The 22,707-nt window shown below is 46.0% G+C and overlaps 1 protein-coding gene across 1 annotated transcript in view; it reads left to right on the top strand.

The window, feature by feature from the left end:
- Window positions 1–22,707, top strand: part of POLN (DNA polymerase nu) — a 151,217-nt gene that overhangs the window by 6,567 nt on the left and 121,943 nt on the right. Inside the window, exons 2-3 of the mRNA XM_014478382.2 lie at window positions 13,168–13,247; window positions 14,689–15,177. Of these exons, the coding sequence (XP_014333868.2) occupies window positions 13,168–13,247; window positions 14,689–15,177 (569 nt within the window). The remainder of the gene's footprint in view (window positions 1–13,167; window positions 13,248–14,688; window positions 15,178–22,707) is intronic.

Genomic DNA, 22,707 nt, shown 5'->3' with positions numbered 1-22,707 from the left:
AGGCTCCTCTGAGGCCTGAAATGGGGAAGCATTTGCTTGTAAGTTCACACGGTTGTGGACTCTTAGATGAGGGTCTCAGTTTCTTGGGGACTGTTGGCTAGAAGCCACCCTCGGTTCATTTCCACATGGTTCTCTCCTCAGGCAGCTTTACATTATGGCAGCTTACTTTTTCAGAGTGCAAGAGAGTGACATTACAGTCTTATGTAAGGTAATCACAAACATTCTGTCACTGCTGCTGTATTCTTTTGGTGAGAAGTAATCCACCCACCCTCAAGAGGTTCCACAAGGGCGTGAGTACTGGACAAGGGGGGTCGTGGGACCACCTTGGAGTCTGTCTGCCACAGGGTCCCACCGGTTTTACTCTTATTTCATATAAATCTGAAAGTTGGATTGCTAATGGGTTATTGATGATTGATGCTGAACCTGAGTTGATTCCTGAACTCTTGCCACATGCTAAGCTGTTATGTCAAATCCTCCTTTATAAGTAAAATATTGTAAATCAGCATTTCATTTCTGAATGCCCATCTCATACCAAATAAATATCAAAATTGAACTCAGAAATCAATGGGGATAAACTATTAATATTTGCTTTTATAAAATTATATTAAGTAAAACCAAACAGTGTTCTATGTCACTTTGGGATCTAATTTTCTGATCTGCTAGACCAACTGAGGTATACACGTCCAGTAAAGATTGGACTGTGTGTATCCTCTTGCAGCAAAGTTAGTCTTTATTTTAAAACCTTTTGTGGTTTTAAAAAAAAAAAGATGCAAAGACTTAAAATACAGGTTAATGAATTAATATAAAGAGAAAATCATATAACTACTACTTACTTTGCCAACATCTCAAAATTTCCTTCTGAATTAAAATTCTCTTCCTGCTCAAAGGTAACCATTCTCGTGGTAATCATTACTCATCATCCACCACACCAGAGTCCGTCCTTCTCCTCAGAAGCACACCATCAGCTGACGCACATGGCTCAGTGTCCTTGCAGTCAGGTGTGGCCAAGTAGCAGCTTCCTATCTGTCGGGCGCGCCACTGCCAGGGTAGGCCTGAAGACATCTGACTTGCTTCCTAGCTGGTCTCTTCCCTTTCCTCCAGTTGGAACCTCAAACGACTCCATTCTATCCTGCAAACGACAAGCGTCCTAGAGGACTGTGGACCAGCGTGCTGGAGGGACCCCAAGTCCAGAGTGTCTTCATGAGACAACTGCTCCACCAACCGAGACCGCTCGCCTCAGAGCACCAGAGAGAAATGAACTTGTTGTTAGGCCACTGTGTTGGTGGGTCTTTTGTGACTGCGGCTTGGCTTCTTACTGCGACTCCTTTACCTTTAAACTAGATGCAAACTGAGATCACCTGAGTTAAATTTGGCTTCCCTGGTGGCTCAGACAGTAAAGAACCGGCCTGGGGAGTCCTTGGTTCAATCCCTGGGTTGGGAAGAATCCCCTAGGGAAGGAAATAGTAACCCATTCCAGTATCCTTGTCTGGAGAATTCCATGGACAGAGAGGAGCCTGGTGGGCTACAGATCACAAAGAATCAGACACGACTGAGCAAGACTTAAATTTACATCGTCACTTCAGTGTTCAGTAATGCCACTGAAAGGATTTGAGGAACACTGGAGGAGAATAATTTTTCACGGTAATTTCAAGGTTGTCAGCTGGCCTGGTGCTATGGATAGTAGTCGGACACAACTGAGTGACTGAACTGAACTGAACTGATGCATTTGATTAAACGTATTTATTAGAGTACATCTCTATTTTGTCTAAATATCTATAGAAATCAAATAATGTTTTCTAATACATACTTATCCAAAATCTTTTTTAACTTAATAGAGCTTAGAGGTGAATATGTTTTTTTTTCTGGTAAAATAAGAATAGTTTCATAGACATTACAAATCAAAACTGATTATGCCAAAGGCTTTGACTATGTGGATCACAACAAACTGTGGAAAACTCTTAAAGAGATGGGAATACCAGACCACCTTACCTGCCTCCTGAGAAATCTGCATGCAGGTCAAGAAGTAACCGTTAGAACCGGACATGAAACAACGGACTGGTTCCAAATTGGGAAAGGCTGTATATTGTCACCCTGCTTATTTAACTTTATATACACAGTACATCATGCAAAATGCCAGTCTGGATGAAGCACAAGCTGGAATCAAGATTGCTGGAAGAAATATCAATAACCTCAGATATGCAGATAACACCACCCTTATGGCAGAAAGCAAAGAAGAACTAAAGAGCCTCTTGATGAAAGTGAAAGTGGAGAGTGAAAAAGTTGGCTTAAAGCTCAATATTCAGAAAACGAAGATCATGACATCTAGTCCCATCACTTCATGGCAAATAGATGGGGAAACAATGGAAACAATGACACACTTTATTTTCTTGGGCTCCCAAATCACTGCATATGGTGACTGCAGCCATGAAATTAAAAGACTCTTGCTCCTTGGAAGAAAAGCTATGAGCAACCTAGACAACGTATTAAAAAGCAGAGACATTACTTTGCTGACAAAGGTCCGTCTAGTCAAAGCTATGGTTTCCCAGTAGTCATGTATGGATGTGAGAGTTGGCCCATAAAGAAAGCTGAGCACCGAAGAATTGCTGTTTTTGAATTGTGGTGTTGGAGAAGACTCTTGCGAGTCCCTTGGACTGCAAGGAGATCCAGCCAGTCAATCCTAAAGGAAATCAGTCCGAAATATTCGTTGGAAGGACTGATGCTGAAGCTCCAATAGTTTGGCCACCTGATACAAAGAACTGACTCATTGGTAAGACCCTGATGGTGGGAAAGATTGAAGGAAGGCAGGAGGAGAAGGGGTCAACAGAGGATGAGATGGTTGGATGGCATCACCAACTCGATGGACATGAGTTTGAGTAAACTCCGCGAGTTGGTGATGGACAGGGAGGCCTGGCATGCTGCAGTCCATGGAGTCACAGAGTCAGACATGACCAAGCAACTGAACTGAACTGAACAAATTAATACAAGTTTAAAACTCCTCAAGGCAATTATTTGTCAAAATCCAATTCATTAATGTGAAGTGTGTCTTTATTTCTACCAACTAGTGGAAATCTTTGCAATTTCAAGCACAGAGAACATAAAGCTAAATGACAAAATAGATATTTTATTATTATTTTACTCTGGTCAAGATTATATGGATAAACATTTTTTTTATTTCTATCAAGTAAATATAAAATCCTTATGTCCAGTCACTTAGTATACCTGCCAGGTGTTGGGTTCAAGTTTCCACTGCCCTAATTCAAGCCTTCACTCCTTCTTATTTGAAAATTTGTGGTACTTCCTTAGTTGATGTTAGGTGTCAATTTATTGCCACTTTTGACCTGCCTTTGTGCTGTTGCTGGAATTAGCTCAGATCTTGTGTTTGTTTTCTGCAGAATTTGTCTGTAGAAAAATACCCCTGCAGGGCAGCCTGGCCCTTGCCAGCCCTTTAAGTCTTAAGTCTCATCACTTCCCCTCTCTTTATGCCCTATTCAGATTTTTAAATTGATTTATTTTATAGTAGGTCCTTGTTGACTGTCTGTTTTCAATATAGCAGTGTGTACATGTTGTCCCCAAATGCCCAGTCTATCCCTCCACCATCCCCCACCCCTGTACCCAAGGCAGTCTACAGACTCAGTGCAATCCCTATCAATTACCCTTTTTCACAGAACTAGATGAAAAAAATCTTTATATGGAGACACAAAAGACCCTGAATAGCCAAAGCAATCTTTCTTGCCAAAGCAAAGAAAAATAGCTGGAGGAATCAGGCTCCCTGACTTCAGACTCTACTACAAAGCTACAGTAATCAAAACAGTATGGTGTGGGCTCAAGAACAGAAATACAAATCAAAGGAACATGATAGAAAGCTAAGAAACAAACCCACACACCTGTGGTCAATTAATCTGTGATAAAGAAGACAATGCCATGCAATAGAAGGACAGTGTCTTCAACAAATGGGAGAACTGGATGGCTACAAGTTAAAAAAAAAAGAAACTAGAACATTCTTTAACACCATACACAAAAATAAATTCAAATGGGAGTAAAGACCTAAATGTAAGCCTGGATCCTATAAAACTTAGAGGAAAACAGGCAGAACACTGACATAAATTGCAGCAATATCTTTATGAATCCATCTGCTAAAGTTACAGAAATAAAAACAAGAATAAACAAATGTGACCTAATTAAATGCAAAAGCTTTTGCACAGCGAAAGAACCATAAACAAAAACAGCTGGGGCTTCCCCGTGGGTCGTGGTTAAGACACTGCACTGCCAGTACAGGGGTGCAGGCTCCGTCCCTGGGTGGGTTGGGGAACCAGGGTCCCACATGTTGTAAGGCATGGACAAAGGAGCCTGGCGGGCCACAGTCCGTGATTGCCAAAAGAGAAGACACACGTAAAAAGACAGCCCACAAAATGGGAGAAAATAATTCGCAGGTGATGCGACTGACAAGGGATTAGTCTGCATTCAGGTTTAACTCCAGTTTCCAAAAACAGTGTTTCCCAGCTTCATCCTCTACTTAACCTTTTCTTTCACTCCTTCGTATACATCTCTTTAGTAGTGCGATGATTGCATTTACAAGGTTCTGCTCAAATGATACTTCATTACCAGAATACCTTATTAGAAGTAAACTGCATTGATTCATCTGCAACTCAGAGAATTTTCTGTGCCGTAGTTTTTGTTTATTTGCATAATGCTTTAACTCTTGATATATTTTGTGCTCTTTCAGTTCAGTTCGTCTCTCAGTCGTGTCTGACTCTTTGCGACCCCATGAACCACAGCACACCAGGCCTCCCTGTTCATCACCAACTCCTGGAGTTTACCCAAACTCATGTCCATTGGTCGGTGATGCCCTCCAACCATCTCATCCTCTGTCGTCCCCTTCTCTTCCTGCCCTCAGTCTTCCCCAGCACCAGGGTCTTTTCAAATGACTCAGCTCTTCACATCAAGTGGCCAAAGTACTGGAGCTTCAGCTTCAACATCAGTCCTTCCAATGAACGCCCAGGACTGATCTCCTTCAGAATGGATTGGTTGGGTCTCCTTGCAGTCCAAGGGACTCTCAAGAGTCTTCTCCAACACCACAGTTCAAAAGCACCAATTCTTCAGCTTTCTTTATAGTCCAACTCTCACATCCATACATGACCACTGGAAAACTGCTCTCTTGGAGGCAGGCAAATGTAGTCTCATTTTTGAGGCTATGACAGTGGTCTGATCTGTAAATTTCAACTCTTACTGATTTGTAAGAGCTTTCTACAGACATGATACACGTATGAAAGACTTAACTATTTCTGTTTACGTTGTATTCTCAGTGTTTCGGGGGTCTTTTTTGTTGTTGTTTGTAATAGTTTAGAAATGTTTGTTTTTTTTAAACAGAAAAACTGAAAACAAAGTCCTTAATCCCACATGAAAAATTTTTTTTTACATATTTACACACATTCAGAGTGAAAGGATTTATATGTACATTGTTTTCTTAATTTAGGCTTTTTCTTTGTTTGATAAACCAATCTCCCCTTATTGCCACCTCGTGTTAATAACTTAGCTTATGCCTTTTATGTTTTTGTTCACCTGTTTCTATGACTCTAAACTCCCAATGCAGGGGCCTGGGTTCGAGCCCTGGTCAGAGAACTGCATCTCACATGCCGCAACCAAGAGTTCACTTGCCACAGCTAAAGATTCTGCAGGCTGCAGTGAAAATCAGAGACTCTGAGTGCTGCAACCAAGGCCCGACGCAGCGAAATAAGTGATACACACACACACACACACACAGAACAAGCTGTAGGTGAGATACGGATGGCAGCAGTGCGGTGAAGCTTTTCCTCAGGTGACTGGTTGGGTTGATCTGTGGAAGCAGCTGTCCAGGCTGCTGGGCAGTCTGTGTATTTGAGAAGTGGAAGAGAATGGCCTAATGGCTGTGGCTGTGTGCCCTGGGAAAAGACAGAGGCTGAGGGTGATTCACCAGCAACTAAAGGTTAAATGTGACAGACAGCTCACCTGCTGGCCTGTAAAGAGGCTCCCTGCGGTCCCAGGCCCATTCCTAGTCAGGCTGGTAGAGCTCCAGAGCAGGCTGGACTCTCACCCCAAGCAGGTGTTCTGCCTTAAGGTCAGGGCCTTGATCAGGAAGAGGGACCTGACCTTGAGAGGCAGGGTGGGGACGTCTGGATTGGTGCCTTCAAATCTTGAGTCCCAGGTGCTTCTGGGACCTGCTGAAGTAGCTACTCCTCTGTCAAAGGCCAGCCCCCTCCTCCCTATCCCCACTGCAAGATGCAAGAGGGCTCTGTCTTTAGAAGTCACACGTTCCCCCTCAGGAACTGCCACCTCCCTGTCTTTTGGCAGGGCCTGTCAGGGAAGTGGATGAGACTTGGGCTGGCCAGGGCACAGAAACCGTGTAGGCATTGGAACAGAGGAAGTTTAAAGCATTACTGACTAGTAATGGGATTCACTGCTGAGAAGTAAGGAACTCTGAAGATTACAGTAACAGCAGACTCGGAAGCAGCCACCCGAGAGAGTGTCGAAGGAAGGAACGTACCTGGAATGGCTTGGCCAAGTGATGTCCACCATCTGGCCGTCTGCTGTCCTGGAACAGGCCACTTGGGCTTCTAATGGAGCAACCATGGGGCTGGGGTGGAGGCTGCACATGGCATAGCGCTCGCACGCCCCAGGGCCTGCCTTGCTGTCGCCTCTGTTGTCCAGCTTTCCAATTTCAGAGCGAACACTGGGTCCCCAGTAGCACCAAACTTTGAGCACAGTCACTTGGGGGCTCGCTTGCAACACTGATCCCCTTGTGCCCTCAAAGGTGCTGAGCTTTGTTTTGACTAGAATCCACACATGTTCTGGGCATGGGTTTGCCTTTCCCACACACAGGGCCTCAGTGAGCTCTGTTCTCCAAGGCTCACAGAGCATTTGATCCGCTGACCTACAGTCCTGCATAGCACTGCCCCGGACATAAGGACCCGCTCTACAGCACAGGAGCTGCAGCTGTTATGTGATCCTGGGACCCATGGGCTCTGTCATGGGCGCACAGGTGGTGCAGTGATGGAGTGGTGGGTAGCAGGTCAGCTCCGGTGACCTCCAGGCTGCAGTATTCCCTGGACATCAGTGACCATTGCAGGATGCAGTGTCCCCATTGGACATAGTTAAGGACACTGGGACCCAGACGGTGGCAGTGGGAGCAACCCTGCCCAGCATCACTCCCAGAACCTCCTCCATAAATGTGTTTTTCTCTCCCTATGTTTCTGGGTTCTGCAGGTTTAGTCTTGACTCCCCAAGGTAAATCTGCCAAGGGCACAGAAAAAATGGCTTTCTTCAAGCTATAGTTGCTGCCCAGTCATTTCAAGTTTCTTATACCAAGGGACTGGCAGGCCAAAGATGTACTCTCCATCCTACTAGGGGTGACAGGGCTGCCATCATGTAAAGGGGACAGGAAAGCCTCTGCTTGAGACCCAGGTGATGTGATTGGACACCCCTTGGTCCACTGTCCACATTTGACAGTAAATGCAGTGGCCGTGCCTGAAAAGGGCATGACAACCAGGGACTTCACCTCTCAGGGATGAGGGTTTAGGTCACGATCAGACAAGCAACCAAAACCAGCAGAGGTGCCCAGCCAGGGTGAGGGGTCCTCAGGACATGGTAGAGGGTTAGGGTTAGGTACCTGGAGCCCCCTGCTTATCCCAGCTGTGGCAGCACAGCCCCTCCTGATGGTTGCCTCAGCTGCAAAGAGCTTTTCCCAAGGGCATACCCCTTTCCCAGGAACAACCAGGTAGTGACTGGTGGGTGCGGAGGTTGACCCTCCCGAGGAAAATTCTGTGGGAACATGTCAGGCCTTCTTAGCAATTGCGTTAGTCCTTTACTCCCCTACAGACATTGGTCCTGAGAGTGCCCCCCCAGTAACCTTTCTGAATGCAAGCCTTCATCTCAAGGTCAGCCTCCCAGGGACCAGACCTCTGCCAGTGTATGGGTACACGTACATTAAAGTCATTTTTTTTAAAATGAGGTTACACTTTCACAGATCTCTGCACCTTCAGGTCAACTAACACAGCTTATTCTGTTCGGTGGCTCTGTGCTCCATGGTGTGGCTGCTACATAATTTCTTCCTCCACTGCCCTCTTGGCTGGTATTTGCTTTGTTTTCAGTCCTTTGCCGTAATGCAGTACTGTCATAAATGTTTGGCTTAAACCTACTTACTGTTGCATCTATTTCTGTGAAATAGATAGCCAGCAGTGAGGTGGTTTCATTACATGACTTATGTATTTTATACCTCTCTGTTTTTATTGAGGTCACAACACACAAACACACAGTACATCTATCCTAAGATTACAGCTCAGGATTTCACAAACTGAACACCCCATAACCTTCACCGCATCAGGAAGCAGCATGGGTGGCATCCCCGAGGCCCGTCTTTGGACCCTTTGGGTTTGTCCTTTTCTCTCCAACTCTGAGACGCATGTGTGTGTTTTTAATGTGTTGACACTTTGTTTTCCACAAAGATCCTAGGCCGCGCTCACCCTCTGCCATGGCCCGCACTCTGTGGAGTGTGCTTCTCTCTAAATCTGAATAAATCCACTCTTACCTATCACTTTGTCCCTCACTGAATTCTTTCTGTGATGAGACATCGAGAACCTGAGCTTCATTAGGTCCTGAAACCAGAAACCTGCTCTACTAACTGTCAGAAGGTATCAGCTCAGAGAACTTAAAGAGCATGATCTTCCTTCTGAGGGAGCCAATTCCAAAAGTCCAGATGACCTTTAGAAGTTTCTTGGAATATCTGGAGAAACAAGCTAAAATACATGAAGATAATGTGACTTTACTGTAGGATCTCTGCCAAAAAGTTGTGCTGAACCTTATGGAAGAGATAGATAAACATAAAAGGGAGAAAAGGAATTTAAAAACAGATGCTTCAGGTTGCTTTCACGCTATGTAAAAAAGCAGTGTTCCTTGTACCACAGGAAGAACTGTGACCATGGAAGATAGTTTTGATTGGCTCTTAGACTTGAAAGACCCTTTGGTCATTGCTTCCAGCCTCCCACCCGTCATGGAAATCAGCGGCAGTTCATTCTAGTAATGAGCTGTTTTCTCACACACACACACATGGAAAGATCCGAACCATTCACATTTTTACCAGTAACGAGTGAGACTACCTCTTACTTCTCCAAGTATATTTAGTTTGCATTTCCCTGACTAGTACAGAGTATGAGTATTACATCATATTTGTTTGCTTTTTGGATTTGCTATTTTGTGTGTTGCCTCTCCGTATCTTTTGCTCATTTTCCACTGAATTTTTCATTTTTGGTCACTGTAATTTGTTGTATAATATAAATATTAACTCTTTGTCTTTTTTGTCCCGTTACTTTTTCCAGTGTATTATTTTTTTTCAGAAATGGTGCTAATTGTCCTTCCCCTATTTATTAATTTATCCTTCTCTGCTGAACTGAAATATGATTTTCGCTATCTATTAAATCCTCATAAGCCTTGGGGTCAGCTTCTGGATTTTCCGCCCTGTTCTCCAGCTCTTGTCTACTCCTACTCAAATGCCTTGTACATTTGATCACAGTGGCTTTATAGCACGTTCTGTTAATCTGGCAAAGCAAGTCTTCTGCAATTTTTTTTTTAAACTTAACTAATCAAACTGATCACATGGACCACAGCCTTGTCTAACTCAATAAAACTATGAGACATGCTGTTTAGGGTCACCCAAAATAGGTGAGTCGTGGATGTGACTGGTGATAGAAGTAAAGTCCAATGCTGTAAGGAACAATGTTTCATAGGAACCTGGAATGCTAGGTCCCTGAATCAAGGTAAATTGGAAGTGGTCAAACAGGAGATAGCTAGAGTGAACATCGACATTTTAGGAATCAGTGAACTAAAATGGACTGGAATGGGCGAATGTAGTTCAGATGACTATTATGTCTACTATTGTGGGCAAGAATCCCTTAGAAGAAATGGAGTAGCCATCATGGTCAACAAAAGAGTCTGAAATGCAGTTCAGTTCAGTCGCTCAGTTGTGTCTGACTCTTTGAGACCCCATGAATTGCAGCACGCCAGGCCTCCCTGTCCATCACCAACTCCTGGAGTTCACTCAAACTCATGTCCATCGAGTCGGTGATGCCATCCAGCCATCTCATCCTCTGTCGTCCCCTTCCTCTCCTGCCCCCAATCCCTCCCAGCATCAGAGTCCTTTCCAATGAGTCAACTCTTCGCATGAGGTGGCCAAAGTACTGGAGTTTCAGCTTTAGCATCATTCCTTCCAAAGAACACCCAGGACCAATTTCCTTTAGAATGGACTGGTTGGATCTCCTTGCACTCCAAGGGACTCTTAAGAGTCTTCTCCAACACCACAGTTCAAAAGCATCGATTCTTCAGCACTCAGCTTTCTTCATGCAGTACTTGGGTGCAATCTCAAAAATGACAGAATGAACTCTGTTCGTTTCCAAGGCAAACCATTCAATATCACGGTAATCCATGTCTATGCCGCAACCACTAATGTCGAAGAAGCTGAAGTTGAACGGTTCTATCAAGACCTTTTAGAACTAATACCCAAAAAAGATGTCCTTTTCATCATAGGGGACTGGAATGTAAAAGTAGGAAGTCAAGAAACACCTGGAGTAACAGGCAAGTTTGGCCTTGGAGTACAAAATGAAGCAGGGCAAAGGCTAACAGAGTTTTGCCAAGAGAACACACTGATCATAGCAAACACCCTCTTCCAACAACATAAGAGACAACTCTACACATGGACATCACCAGATGGTCAATACTGAAATCAGATTGATTATATGCTTTGCAGCAAAAGTTGGAGAAGCTGTATACAGTCAGCAAAAACAAGACTGGGAGCTGACTGTGGTCAGATCATGAACTCCTTATTGCCAAATTCAGACTTAAAGAAAGTAGGGAATACCACTAGATCATTCAGGTATGACCTAAATCAAATCCCTTATGATTATACAGTGGAAGTGACAAATAGATTCCAGGGATTAGATCTGATAGACAGAGTGACTGAAGAACTATGGATGGAGATTCATGACATTGTACAGGAGGCAGTGATCAAGACCATCCCCAAGAAAAAGAAATGCAAAAAGGCAAAATGGTTGTCTGAGGAGGCCTTACAAATAGCTGAGAAAAGAAGAGAAACTAAAGGCAAAGGAGAAAACAAAAGATACACCCGTTTTAATGCAGAGTTCCAAAGAATAGCAAGGAGATATAAGAAAGTCTTCGTCAGTGATCAATGCAAAGAAATAGAGGAAAACAATAGAATGGGAAAGACTAGAGATCTCTTCAAGAAAATTAGAGATACCAAGGGAATATTTCATCCAAAGATGGACACAATTAAGAACAGAAATGGTATAGATCTAACAGAAGCAGAAGATATTAAGAAGAGGTGACAACAATACACAGAAGAACTCAACAAAAAAGATCTTCACGACCCAGATCATCACGATGGTGTGATCACTCACCTAGAGCCAGACATCCTGGAATGAGAAGACAAGTGAACCTTCAGAAGCATCACTACGAACAAAGCTAGTGGAGGTGATGGAATTCCAGTTGAGCTATTTCAAATCCTAAAAGATGACGCTGTTAGAGTGCTACACTCAATATGCCAGCAAATTTGGAAACCTCAGCAGTGGCCACAGGACTGGAAAAGCTCAGTTTTCATTCCAATCCCAAAGAAAGGCAATGCCAAAGAATGCTCAAACTAGTGCACACTTGCACTCATCTCACACGCTAGCAAGGTGATGCTCAAAATTCTCCAAGCGAGGCTTCAACAGTACATGAACCGAGAATTTCCAGATGTTCAAGCTGGATTTAGAAAAGGCAGAGGAACCAGAGATCAAATTGCCAACATCCGCTAGATCATCGAAAAAGCAAGAGAGTTGATGCGTTTGAACTGTGGCATTGGAGAAGACTCTTGAGAGTCCCTTGGACTGCAAGGAGATCCAATCTGTCAATCCTAAAGGAAATCAGTCCTGAATATTCATTGGAAGGACTCATGCTGAATCTGAAGCTCCAATACTTTGGCCACCTGATAGGAAGAACTGACTCCTTAGAAAAGATCCTCATGATGGGAAAGATTGAAGGCAGGAGGAGAAGGGAATGGCAGAGTATAAGATGGTTGGATGGCATCACTGACTTGATAGACATGAGTTTGAGCAAGCTCCGGGAGTTGGTGATGGACAGGGAAGCCTGACATGCTGCAGTCCATGGGGTCGCAAAGAGTCAGACACGACTGAGCAATTCAACTGAACTTCTGGGACTTCCCTGATGGTCCAGTGATTAAGTCTCTGCCTTCCAGTGCAGGGGACATGGGTTCAATCCCTGGTCAGAGAAGTAAGATCTCATATGCTGCACGGCATGGCCAACCCCCCCTCAAAAAACAAACAAACAAAGCAACTTACCTTTCTTCTCTGTTTTCAGACATTTAAATTTCCTATGTACTTTGAAGTTTTTTTTTTTTTTTTCAATTAAAAGAGCCCTGTAGGGCCTCTAATGGGAATTGCATTAAATTTATATTTGGGAGAATTAAATATTTTGTTCCTATCTCAATGCTGTGTTTTTCCACTTGTATAGATCATGATTTATGCCATTTTATAAGATTTTACGTTTTCATCATTGAGTGTCTTGTGCCTTTCTTATTAAATTAATTGTAAGTATAACTTTTCTCTATTGTAAATGAAAGATTTCCCCCATTTGTATTTCTTGGTTATTATTATTGTTATAGATACTTGAGTTATGTTGTCTGGGATTGAACCCAGTTCCATCACTTCCTGTCCAGCCCAAGCTTGTTAAACTCTAAATGAGAAGTTTATATGTTTTACTGAATCTCTAATGTTCTGTTACAAAATTATTCCATCTAAGAATTTCTTCAAACTTTAAATACTTGCAAGCTTTCTGTAAAATACTTAACTTGGCTTTTCAAAATCAAGTATTCAAATGCTAATACCAAGTAATACTTTTTTAGTAAACATTTCATGATTACATAGATCTGTCTCCAGTTAACTTGAAGACATTTTGCATAAATGTTTACTGCAATGGTAGTATGCATTTTGTTTGTAAATTTTATTACATTGTTTTAGTTAAGTAAATGATGAGTAAATGATTATAGAGGCTATTTTCAATGTTTAATTAATTATATGACTTAGATTTTAATGTTTCCTTTCTCGTGTTTCCTTTCTGTGTCTTTCAAAGCTGCAGATGTGGTAGGCAAATCCAGTGTTAAATATTCAGTACTACTTGAAGATGGAAAGGATCAATCACTGGAAAAAAAGGTGAATCTTTGCAGATACGAGTAATTCTAAACAGATAGCTTTCACTTTTTCAACAAATATTTATCAAGTGTCAACCATATGCTGGGCACTGTGGATACAATGGTTAAAAAATAAAAGAAGTTCTTCTCCAGGAGCTTACAGTTTACTTGTATGAGGGGACGAGAAAGAGAAGCATAGTATTTCTCTATGACTCGGTGAATTAGTGTCACAACAGGAGTCAGGGCTGAGTGCTCTGGAGTCCGGAGGGGAGACGGCTAACCCAGTGTTTGTGCTGGCTCGTGCTGCTTTTCTCTGGTGGTGGGAGAGGAATCTGGGACACCTTTCTGAAGTGTGAACATTCCGAGTTGAGGTCTAGGAAATGGTCTGTCTCAATATCCTCACTTTTAGAGTGTGGGAAAGGACTTTGGGATAATTTTTTAGGTTAAGGGAAGATGAGTTGGAGCTTTGGGGTAGTGAAAGTAAAGAGAAGTTTGGAAAAGAAGGATATAAATTTTACAGTGGGGCTTCTCAGGTGGTTCAGTGGTGAAGAATCCACCTGCCAAGCAGGAGACACAGGTTTGATCCTTGGGTTGGCAAGATCCCCTGGAGAAAGAAATGGCAGCCCACTCCAGTATTCTTGCCTGGGACACCCCACAGACTGGGGAGCCTGTGGGCCACAGTCCACAGAGTCACAGAGAGTTTGCCTAAAGAACAGCAGCAGCAGTTCCCAGTGGGTGAGGTGTGTGGTGAGCTTGGAGGAGAGATGAGAAGACGTCTCGTTACCAAAGGCCTGAGCTGTGACTCAGTGGAGGAGGTGGCACAGCAGTTCAGACTGTAGTGGTTGTTACTGTTCGGTCCCTAAGTCGAGTCCAACTCTTTGCCACCCCGTGGACTGCAGCAAGCCAGACTCCCCTTCCCCTCACTGTCTCCTGGAGTTTGGTCACATTCGTGTGCGAGTCTGTGAATCGACGAATGAGTATTCCATGTCACAAGATTGAAACAGGAAGAATGTTGCTGCTGAGCTGTAATTTTTTTAAAAGTTGAGTAGGTAGAGCTGTGGTGATTGTATTTTCTCTATAAATGGCCTTTGCTTGGAAACTGTCAGTGGTTCATCCTCAGTCTTGTACACATGTACAGCACATCCCCCTCCACAGCATCTCCTGTTACACGCGGGCGGGGCTGAGGTGGGAGGCCTTCTCCACTGCTGCTGCTGCTGCTAAGTCTCTTCTCCACTAGCTCCTGTCTTTTCCAGCCCAGGGTGCAGCCAGGCACTCCTGCCTGGGTTGAGAAGAACCACTGCTCAGGGAGACTCTCCACAGTTCATTAGGAAGTTGGATCACAGTTGATGTGAAGCCATGTCCCCGCTTTACCTTAAATGGGTTTTATCAGATTTTACTTTGGTTTATATATAGACTTGTCTTACAAATCCATATCCTGTGAAATATTTTCCATTTTTTTATAGAATCTTAATTTGCTTACGAGCCAGCCGTCAGGAGTTTCCATCAAGTTCTGTCCTCAGTCCTCTGGTATCAGAGTCACAGATCAGCTGTCTGCTGACCAAAGCCAGAAGGGTATTAGCTCTTTGGCTCCTTCACGGTGTTCAGTCCCACAGTGTGACCAACAGGCTTCAGTTCTACGGAAAATGGAACGTAAAAGAAAACACCTCCCAAAGGAAAACAACAGAGAAAGCGTGAATCTTACAGGAAACCACGTCTCATGCAGTAGGTCATCAGCAAAAACAAGTACACTTGTGATCCTGGAAGAAGGTGCTGGTGAGGTCGAAACCTACCTCAATTCCAGGCACGCAAAGGCATTCAAAACGGACTTTTGTGACATTAGACATTTGGATGCTTTGGAGCAAAGCCAGCTGATTGAAATGCTCAAACAGGCAGCCACCCTGGTGGTAACTCTGATGTATAAGGATGGCTCCACCCAGCTGAGAGCTGACCAGGTTAGTAAACGCTGTTGGTTCGTGTTTGTTTCTGTTTTGTAGGCAGCGTGAAACAAACCCGTTTTCTTAGTGTCGGATTCTGACGGGAGAGCTAGAAATAAGGTTGTAAACCTCCCCTCTGCCAGTGGTGAGTGGCAGCGCGTGGCTCTCACGAGGTGTGTAAGCCCTGCCCAGTGCTTTCCAGACTCCTTGCGCCACTTACGCCCCACCAGCAGTGCGTGAGGCCCCAACTCTCCGCCGTCTGTCAGTGCTTGTCTGTCTTTTCACAGTTCAGCCATGTTTGTGTGTGTGAAGCGGTGTTTCGCTGCGTGTTAAAATACTCGCTCACTTAGGTATGTGCTCGGCCGCACCGAGTCTTCGCTGTGGCACGAGCGGTCTTTCTTTGTTGCGTCATTCGGGATCTCTCGTTGCGACGCATGGGCTCCCGAGTCGAGGCGTGTGGGCTCCGTAGTCGTTGAGTGCACGCTTCGTTGCTCTGCGGCGGCACGTGGGACCTTAGTTCCCGGACCAAGGACCGAACTGAGTCTCCTGCATTGCAAGACAGATTCTTAACCAGTGGCCCACCGGGGAAGTCCCTCACTGCGGTTTTAAACTGCACTTCCCTCATGACTGGTGACACTGAGCAACTTCTCATGTGCTGACTGTCCGTTTGCATGATTCTTTGGTGAAATGACAGATCAGGTCTATTGCTCATGTTTTAAATTGGGTTATTTGTGTTTTATTTTGGACCCGTAAGATTTCTTTATATATTCTGATACTAGTCTCTTGTCAGATATATGATTTGTAATTCTCCAAATCTGTGGCTTGTTTTTAACAATTTCTTGATGACTTTTTTGTGGTGTGTGTTTTTTTTAACTTTATTTATTATTTTTGGCTGTGTTGGCTCTTCATCGCTGCACTAGGCTTTCTCTCGTTGCGGTGAGCAGGGGCTCCTCTTCTTTGAGGTCTGAGGGCTTCTTGTCATGGAGCACAGGCTCTAGACTCACGGGCTTCGGTAGCTGTGGCTCGAGGACTTAGTTGCTTCTCGGAATGTGGGATCTTCCTGGACCAGGGATCAAACCCCTGTCCCCTGCATTGGCCAGCAGATTCTTAACCACTGGACCCGCAGGGAAGTCCCTTGATGGTGTTTTTAAAACACAAAAGGTTTTTTAGTTTCATTAATTCCAGTTTATCAAGTATTTCTTACATTGCTTGTGCTTTTGTTGGTATATCTAAGAATGCTTTGCCTGTCCCAGGTCATGAATGCTTTACCCTATTTGCTTCTAAGAATTTAATTTGAGCTCTTACATTTAAACCTGTGATCCAGTTTGAGTTAATTTTTGTGTGTGCTGTGAGATACGGGCATAAATCCACCCTCTTGCATGTTGATACCTAGTTTTCCCAGCACTATTTGCTGAATTTTGGGGGCACTTTAATAGAAACTCAATAGATTGCAAATGTTAGGGTTTACTTCTGGACATTCAGTTCTTTAAAAGTTGATCTATATGTCTATTTGTATGCCAGTCCAACACTGTCTCGATTATTTTAGATTTATAATAAGTTTTGAAATTAGGAAGTGTTTCTTCTTACGTTATCTTTTTCAAGATTGTTTTGAGTGTTCCGGGTCCTTTGCATTTCCATACAAATTTTAGGGTCAGCTTGTCAGTGTATTCAAACACCCAGGTGGAACCGTGATGCCCATTGCTTTGAACCTGCGGGTTAATCCTGACAGCTTTGTTGCCGACCCAGGCCCTTGGGCTCTTCCGTCAGTAGATGCTGCTAAGAGGCCAGACGAGGGCCTCAGGCTGTACTGGGCTTTGCTGTGGTGCACGGGGCAAGAACGAGAGACAGGCCCCCTGACTCACCCTCCGAGAGAAGCTGCCTGGGCCCTCCAATGTGGTAACAATGGGGCAGATCCTGTGGGTTGGGCAGGAGATGTTGCTTAGGGGGTCTGTCCACCCCTTGCTGGGGCCATGTGCAGGGATCACATGCAGTACCCTGCTTTTGCTCCCAGCACCTCAGAAATGGCAGTTTGATTCTGGCCCATTTGTATCCAATTGCTCGCAATTGTCCCAACTTGACCACGCGAGCAGTTATTTTTAGTCGCTTATAGTTTCTTCATGTCCTGTTGCTCGAGGAGACTTTGTCCAGGGGCAGCACTCTTTCCCCTCTGAGGGATTCTACACCCTTCTTAAGGGTTAAAGGGCCAAAGGTCTCTTCTTCTGGAGGTACTTCCTGCTGAACTGGGGCCACAGACCCTACCCCTCTCGAGAGGTGTAGAAGTCCCTCACTGAGTGTTCCAAGGACCAGCAGGGACCTGGGTCACCCACTGGGAATGGATTGAAGCCCTTGAGCCATCAGGCCTTACCTGAAGATGTTAGAGCCTGGAAGACACACACTTGACCTAAAGGTTAAACAGGGCCAAAAGGGAGAATAATGACGACAGCCACTAAAGGGCTTAGCAAGGGCAGGAGCCAAGTCACCAGGTTGGCTCTTGACCAGACAGTGGAGGCAGTGTTGCCCCTACCCAGACTGTGAAGCCACTCTGCTTGGGTGTATGTCTCCTGAATATTAACCTGTCCCTGTCCTCTAGCATTGATCCAGGTGCGTCAAGAAGTATTGGTTACGCACAAACCGCCTTGGTTTGCTGGAAGGTAACCAGGAGCTCCATGGTTATCAATGACATGAGCCAAAGAAGAAACAGAGGTCTTAGGGTCTGTTAAGTCTTGCCCCATCTGTTCCATTACATAAGCAGGCTGCTTGGTGAGATTCCTGAAGTTACTTCCTGAGAGGTGGAGCACCCCTCTACAGGGCTGCTGGTCGCCCGGTTGGCTGAGCCCATTCCTAGTGCACTCCGGGTTCAGTGATGACCTGGGCGAGTCCCACTGCGAGTGAAAATTCCTCTCATTCCTGTGATTCGTGTTGTGTATTCCCCTATGAAGTGGACATTATCAGTGCACTTGTAGGCTATAGTTCTGTTGGAAAAGGATGGGATCTGGCCATAACTCTGCAGCATGTGGTGGTTTGGGTGTCTGCAGAGGAAAACAAAGCCATCAGGGGCTCAGATCAGAATGTCTGTCTGACTAGTTAAGAGCGGACAGTCCCTGAAGGACACCGCTATTGCTAGTGCGTGCGTGGTTGGGGCCAGAGGACCATTATGTTGGGGATTTAGATTGTGTAGCCTCACGGTGGCCCTAACCAGATGCTCGTGTGTCACCTTGCTGGCCTGGTCAGTGGCCGCAGTGACAGGCCAGACCCCCGTTTGGTCCGTACCCCACAGGCGGGTTGAATCGATGGACGGGTGGATGGCACGTTTCCGTCCCACCATCACATTCCCCTTCCGTGCTGTTTAGGGAGCTGGGGCTACACTTTGAAACAGGCCCCCGTGGGCAAGGTTGCACGTGCAGCTCCTTCCTGGGTGAGAGGCAGGGTGTCTGGTGCGGTCCTGCCTTGGGGGGGGAGGTCCTCCCTGGGGGCAGGGCAGGCTTCCTGAGGCATGAGAAGCAAGTGCCGTTTATGCAGTTTAATCCAGTGCACCCCACATCTCCCGTCCAATTGTGTGGGGGAGTCAGGTAACAGCAGTGGAACAGACTGCCAGAAGGCAGAAGTGTGACCAGCAGAGGCCAAGGGCGTGGCAGTCCTCCCGACCCAGACTGTTAATTCGTAGCAGAACTGACAGGTTCAGAGGGAGTGCGAGGGGCGGGGTGGGGGCCAGCTGGGGGTGTTGATGTCATGTCCAGCATTCTCCTCAGCGTTCCCCTCATGATATGGTTCTGGCGATATTGACAAGTGAGTTCTCCAGCCATTGTTCCCTAGGCACGGGGACTAGGTGGCAAATAGAATATCAGAAGCGTTCTTATGGTAGAGTATTTCCCTGACCCCTCCAAGACAGCAGAGCTGCCCCCCTGGCTGGGGTGGCTGAGCAAACTGGCAGAACGCAAGCAAGGATATGGCGAAAACATAGCCAGTGGGAGTCCGGCCCACCACGCCGCTCTCTGCTCGTCTGTTGGTGGTGCTTGTCTTTGACCACGTCTCAGGTCCTCCACTGGCGTACAGGCGTATTGCTCCTCCCTTGCGACCTGTGGGCTTTGGGGAGGGAAGAGCTCCGGTCTGGACAAATGTACCCGGCTAGGTACCCTTTGCAGTTTTACAGCAGCGGGGGCTAGCCTTACTCTGCTGGGGCCCGTCCACTGCAGCAAGGGTTAGTTTTAGGGGGATGCCTCCTTCTAGATTGGGGTATTTTTTGTGTGCGTCAGTATCTTTTTAAAAACTATGTATTAAAAGGTTATTTATTTGGCTGTGCCAAGTCTTAGCTGCGGCCCACAGGATCTCTGGTCTTTGTTGCAGTGTGTGAGAGCTCCGAGCTGCAGCGTGTGGGTCTAGTTCCCTGACCGGGGACTGAACCCGGGCCCCCTGCACTGCGAGCACACAGCCCTGGTCACCAGGGTTCCTTTGTGGAGGGGCCGCCCCTTCTGCTGGGTTTTAGTGGGAGCTTCCAGTGTCTTGGCATAGTCCTACAGTGCCTTCTGAACTTGGCCTAGACTAGGAGCGTATCGCAGGGTCTGGCTCACTGCCTCATCTGGTAGAATGTCAGAAGTAAGAAAATGCCTTCCCTAGGTCACTCACATGGGCTAAGCCTCAGATTACTCCTGGGGGCTACATGGACCCTGAGGAGTGCAGTAGGGAGCAGACTGGCCCAGGGTTCCCCCTTCAGAGCTTCATATAGGGGTTTGCTATAAAGTCACAATTTGGAGTCCAGATGCGACAGAACCCAGCCATCCTGAGACAGCCTTGGAGTCGGCTGTCTGTGGTTGGAGACGGTAACGCGCTCATTGCTGTCTTTCAGTCCACACCCCGGGCTCGCGCTCCTGCTGAACCCATGGTTGTGGAATCTGAGCCTTCATCGGGGAAACGTTGTCTCCCGTTTCTGCCAGAAGATTAGGATCTTAGCAGTATTCTGATCTGAGTCTTGCTTTATCTCAGTGCTTACATATTTGTCTTCAATATATCGTGATGGAGTTCCATTTTTCAGGCCTAGTTCCCTCAGTTCTTTTGCTAACTCGTTTCTTAAAAAATGGAGGCCATTCTGAAAACCCTGCAGAAGCACTGTTCAAGTATACTGAGTTGCTTCCAGAGGGTCAGGCCCCTCTGTTCAAAAGCAAAAGGGCATTGAGAGCCTGGATGTAGCGGATACAGAAGAATGCGTCTTTGGAGTCCAGAACAGAGGAATACTGAGCACTCCCGGGCACTTGGGTGAGGAGGGTGTGTGGGTTTGGTACTACTGATTAAATAGGGATGACTGTCTAGTCATGGCATCCGGTCCCATCACTTCATGGGAAATAGATGGGGAAACAGTGGAAACAGTGTCAGACTTTATTTTTTTGGGCTCCAAAATCACTGCAGATGGTGACTGCAGCCATGAAATTAAAAGACGCTTACTCCTTGGAAGAAAAGTTATGACCAACCTACATACATATTCAAAAGCAGAGACGTTACTTTGTCAACAAAGGTCCGTCTAGTCAAGGCTATGGTTTTTCCAGTGGTCATGTATGGATGTGAGAGTTGGACTGTGAGGAAAGCTGAGCGCTGAAGAATTGATGCTTTTGAACTGTGGTGTTGGAGAAGACTCTTGAGAGTCCCTTGGACTGCAAGGAGATCCAACCAGTCCATTCTGAAGGAGATCAGCCCTGGGATTTCTTTGGAAGGAATGATGGTAAAGCTGAAACTGCAGTACTTTGGGCACCTCATGTGAAGAGTTGACTCATTGGAAAAGACTCTGATGCTGGGAGGGATTGGGGGCAGGAGGAGAAGGGGACGGCAGAGGATGAGATGGCTGGATGGCATCACTAACTCGATGGACGTGAGTCTGAGTGAACTCTGGGAGTTGGTGACGGACAGGGAGGCCTGGCGTGCTGCGATTCATGGGGTCGCAGAGTCGGACACAACTGAGCGACTGAACTGAACTGACTGTCTAGTCCTCTGCTCTTAAGTCTTTCACAAAGCAATGCTCCCTGTTAGGCCTCTGGACGGTGAGTATCAGAGTATTGCAAGGAGATTGGCAGGGCCTAATGAGTCTGTGTGTTAGGAATTTGGTGAGCAGCTGTTTTATCACCCTCAGGAGCTTAGGCTTCAAAGGATATTGTCTCTTCCTGGTATCTTTCCCTAGGATTTAATCTTACTTCTATCAGGGCTTACCCTTCCTGGCACTGAAGTATCCCATACCACAGAGTTCTCCTGTTCCTTAATTTCCTAGGGAATATTTTGATGACCAGCAGGCAGGTCATCTGGGGCTACCAAGAGATGCATTCTGTTTGAATTCTCTATCTTCCTGGACTTCATTCTGTCCTAAAAATATACTAGTTCCTAGTTTATTTAGTGAGTCTCTTCCACGGGGGGGGGGACAAGACATTCCTGCCTGTACAAAAAGGAGTGAGTGACAACAGACCTGACTCTGACTCCAGGGCACGGGGAGACCTGAGCCGCCTCACCTTTGGCCATCCGTCAGCTCCCGTCACAGGACAGCCACAGCCGGAGCCCGGCCAGCTGGCCAGGTCAGAGCAGAGCAGCCCGCTCCAGTGTCTGCTAGACGTTTAGTTCTACATGCCGCACCCTGGATGACCCGAGGCTCCACTGGAGTGATGAGGATGGATTGAACAGGATCCCGAGGCAGGCTGGCACCCAGTCCCCACCAGCAAGTGTATGTGAGTCTCTAGAGCATCCAGGAGACTCCGCGTCACCGAGACCTGGGGCCAGCAGGGGTTGTCCTCGGGCTTTCCACGGAGGGCGCCCAGGACCTTCCCTTTCCAGTGCCCCATTCTGGTGCTGGGGAAGGGCACGCGCTGATTCCTGCCCAGGTGATTCCTGGGCTGCTGCTCTGGTCTTCACAGCTGTCTAGGGTCCTCTTGAGATGGTAGGTGGATCGAGGCAGCTAGGAGCTGAGTTTCTTTATTAGTCTCCCGTCCTTGTTGGCTTCCTCTGCCATGTCCCAATTGTTATAGACCTTGAAGGCCTCCTCTGCCAAGGTTGACAATGGGGTTTGGGGCCCAGCCTCAAGCTTTTGTAATTTCCTCCTGATATCCGGAGCATGCTGAGTGATAAAATGCATGGCCAATAGCGGCCTCCCTTCTGCAGACTCTGGGTCTATATTGGTGTACTTCCTGAATGCCTGTCACCCAGCTCAGGAAGATTGCTAAGCTTTTATCTTTTTCCTGTGTAACCTCTCAGACCTTATCATAATTTGCAGGCTTCATCATACACCTTTTCATTCCTTCTAATGAACAAGTAGTATAATGTCTTATCCTGGCCTGGCCTACATGATCCTTATAGTCTCAGCGGGAGTCCTGTTCTGGGACTGCGTCACTGGTGGCCACTAGGCTGTCTGTGTGTTCCCTGGCCTTTCTTAGTATGCACTCCTTCTCATCTGGGGTGCAACAGTGGGCGGGAATAACTATGATTTCTGCCAGGTCAGGGAGAATGTTAACCCAGCATGGCAAATTCACCTCTAAACTCATCAGGGTTGTCTGAGAATGTGCCAAGTCTCTCCTTACAGAT

The sequence above is a fragment of the Bos mutus genome, chromosome 6 (assembly GCF_027580195.1).
Source record: "Bos mutus isolate GX-2022 chromosome 6, NWIPB_WYAK_1.1, whole genome shotgun sequence".
Taxonomy (NCBI): domain Eukaryota; kingdom Metazoa; phylum Chordata; class Mammalia; order Artiodactyla; family Bovidae; genus Bos; species Bos mutus.
Note: the sequence above shows the minus strand (reverse complement) of the source record. Positions and strands in the feature narration are given on the sequence as shown.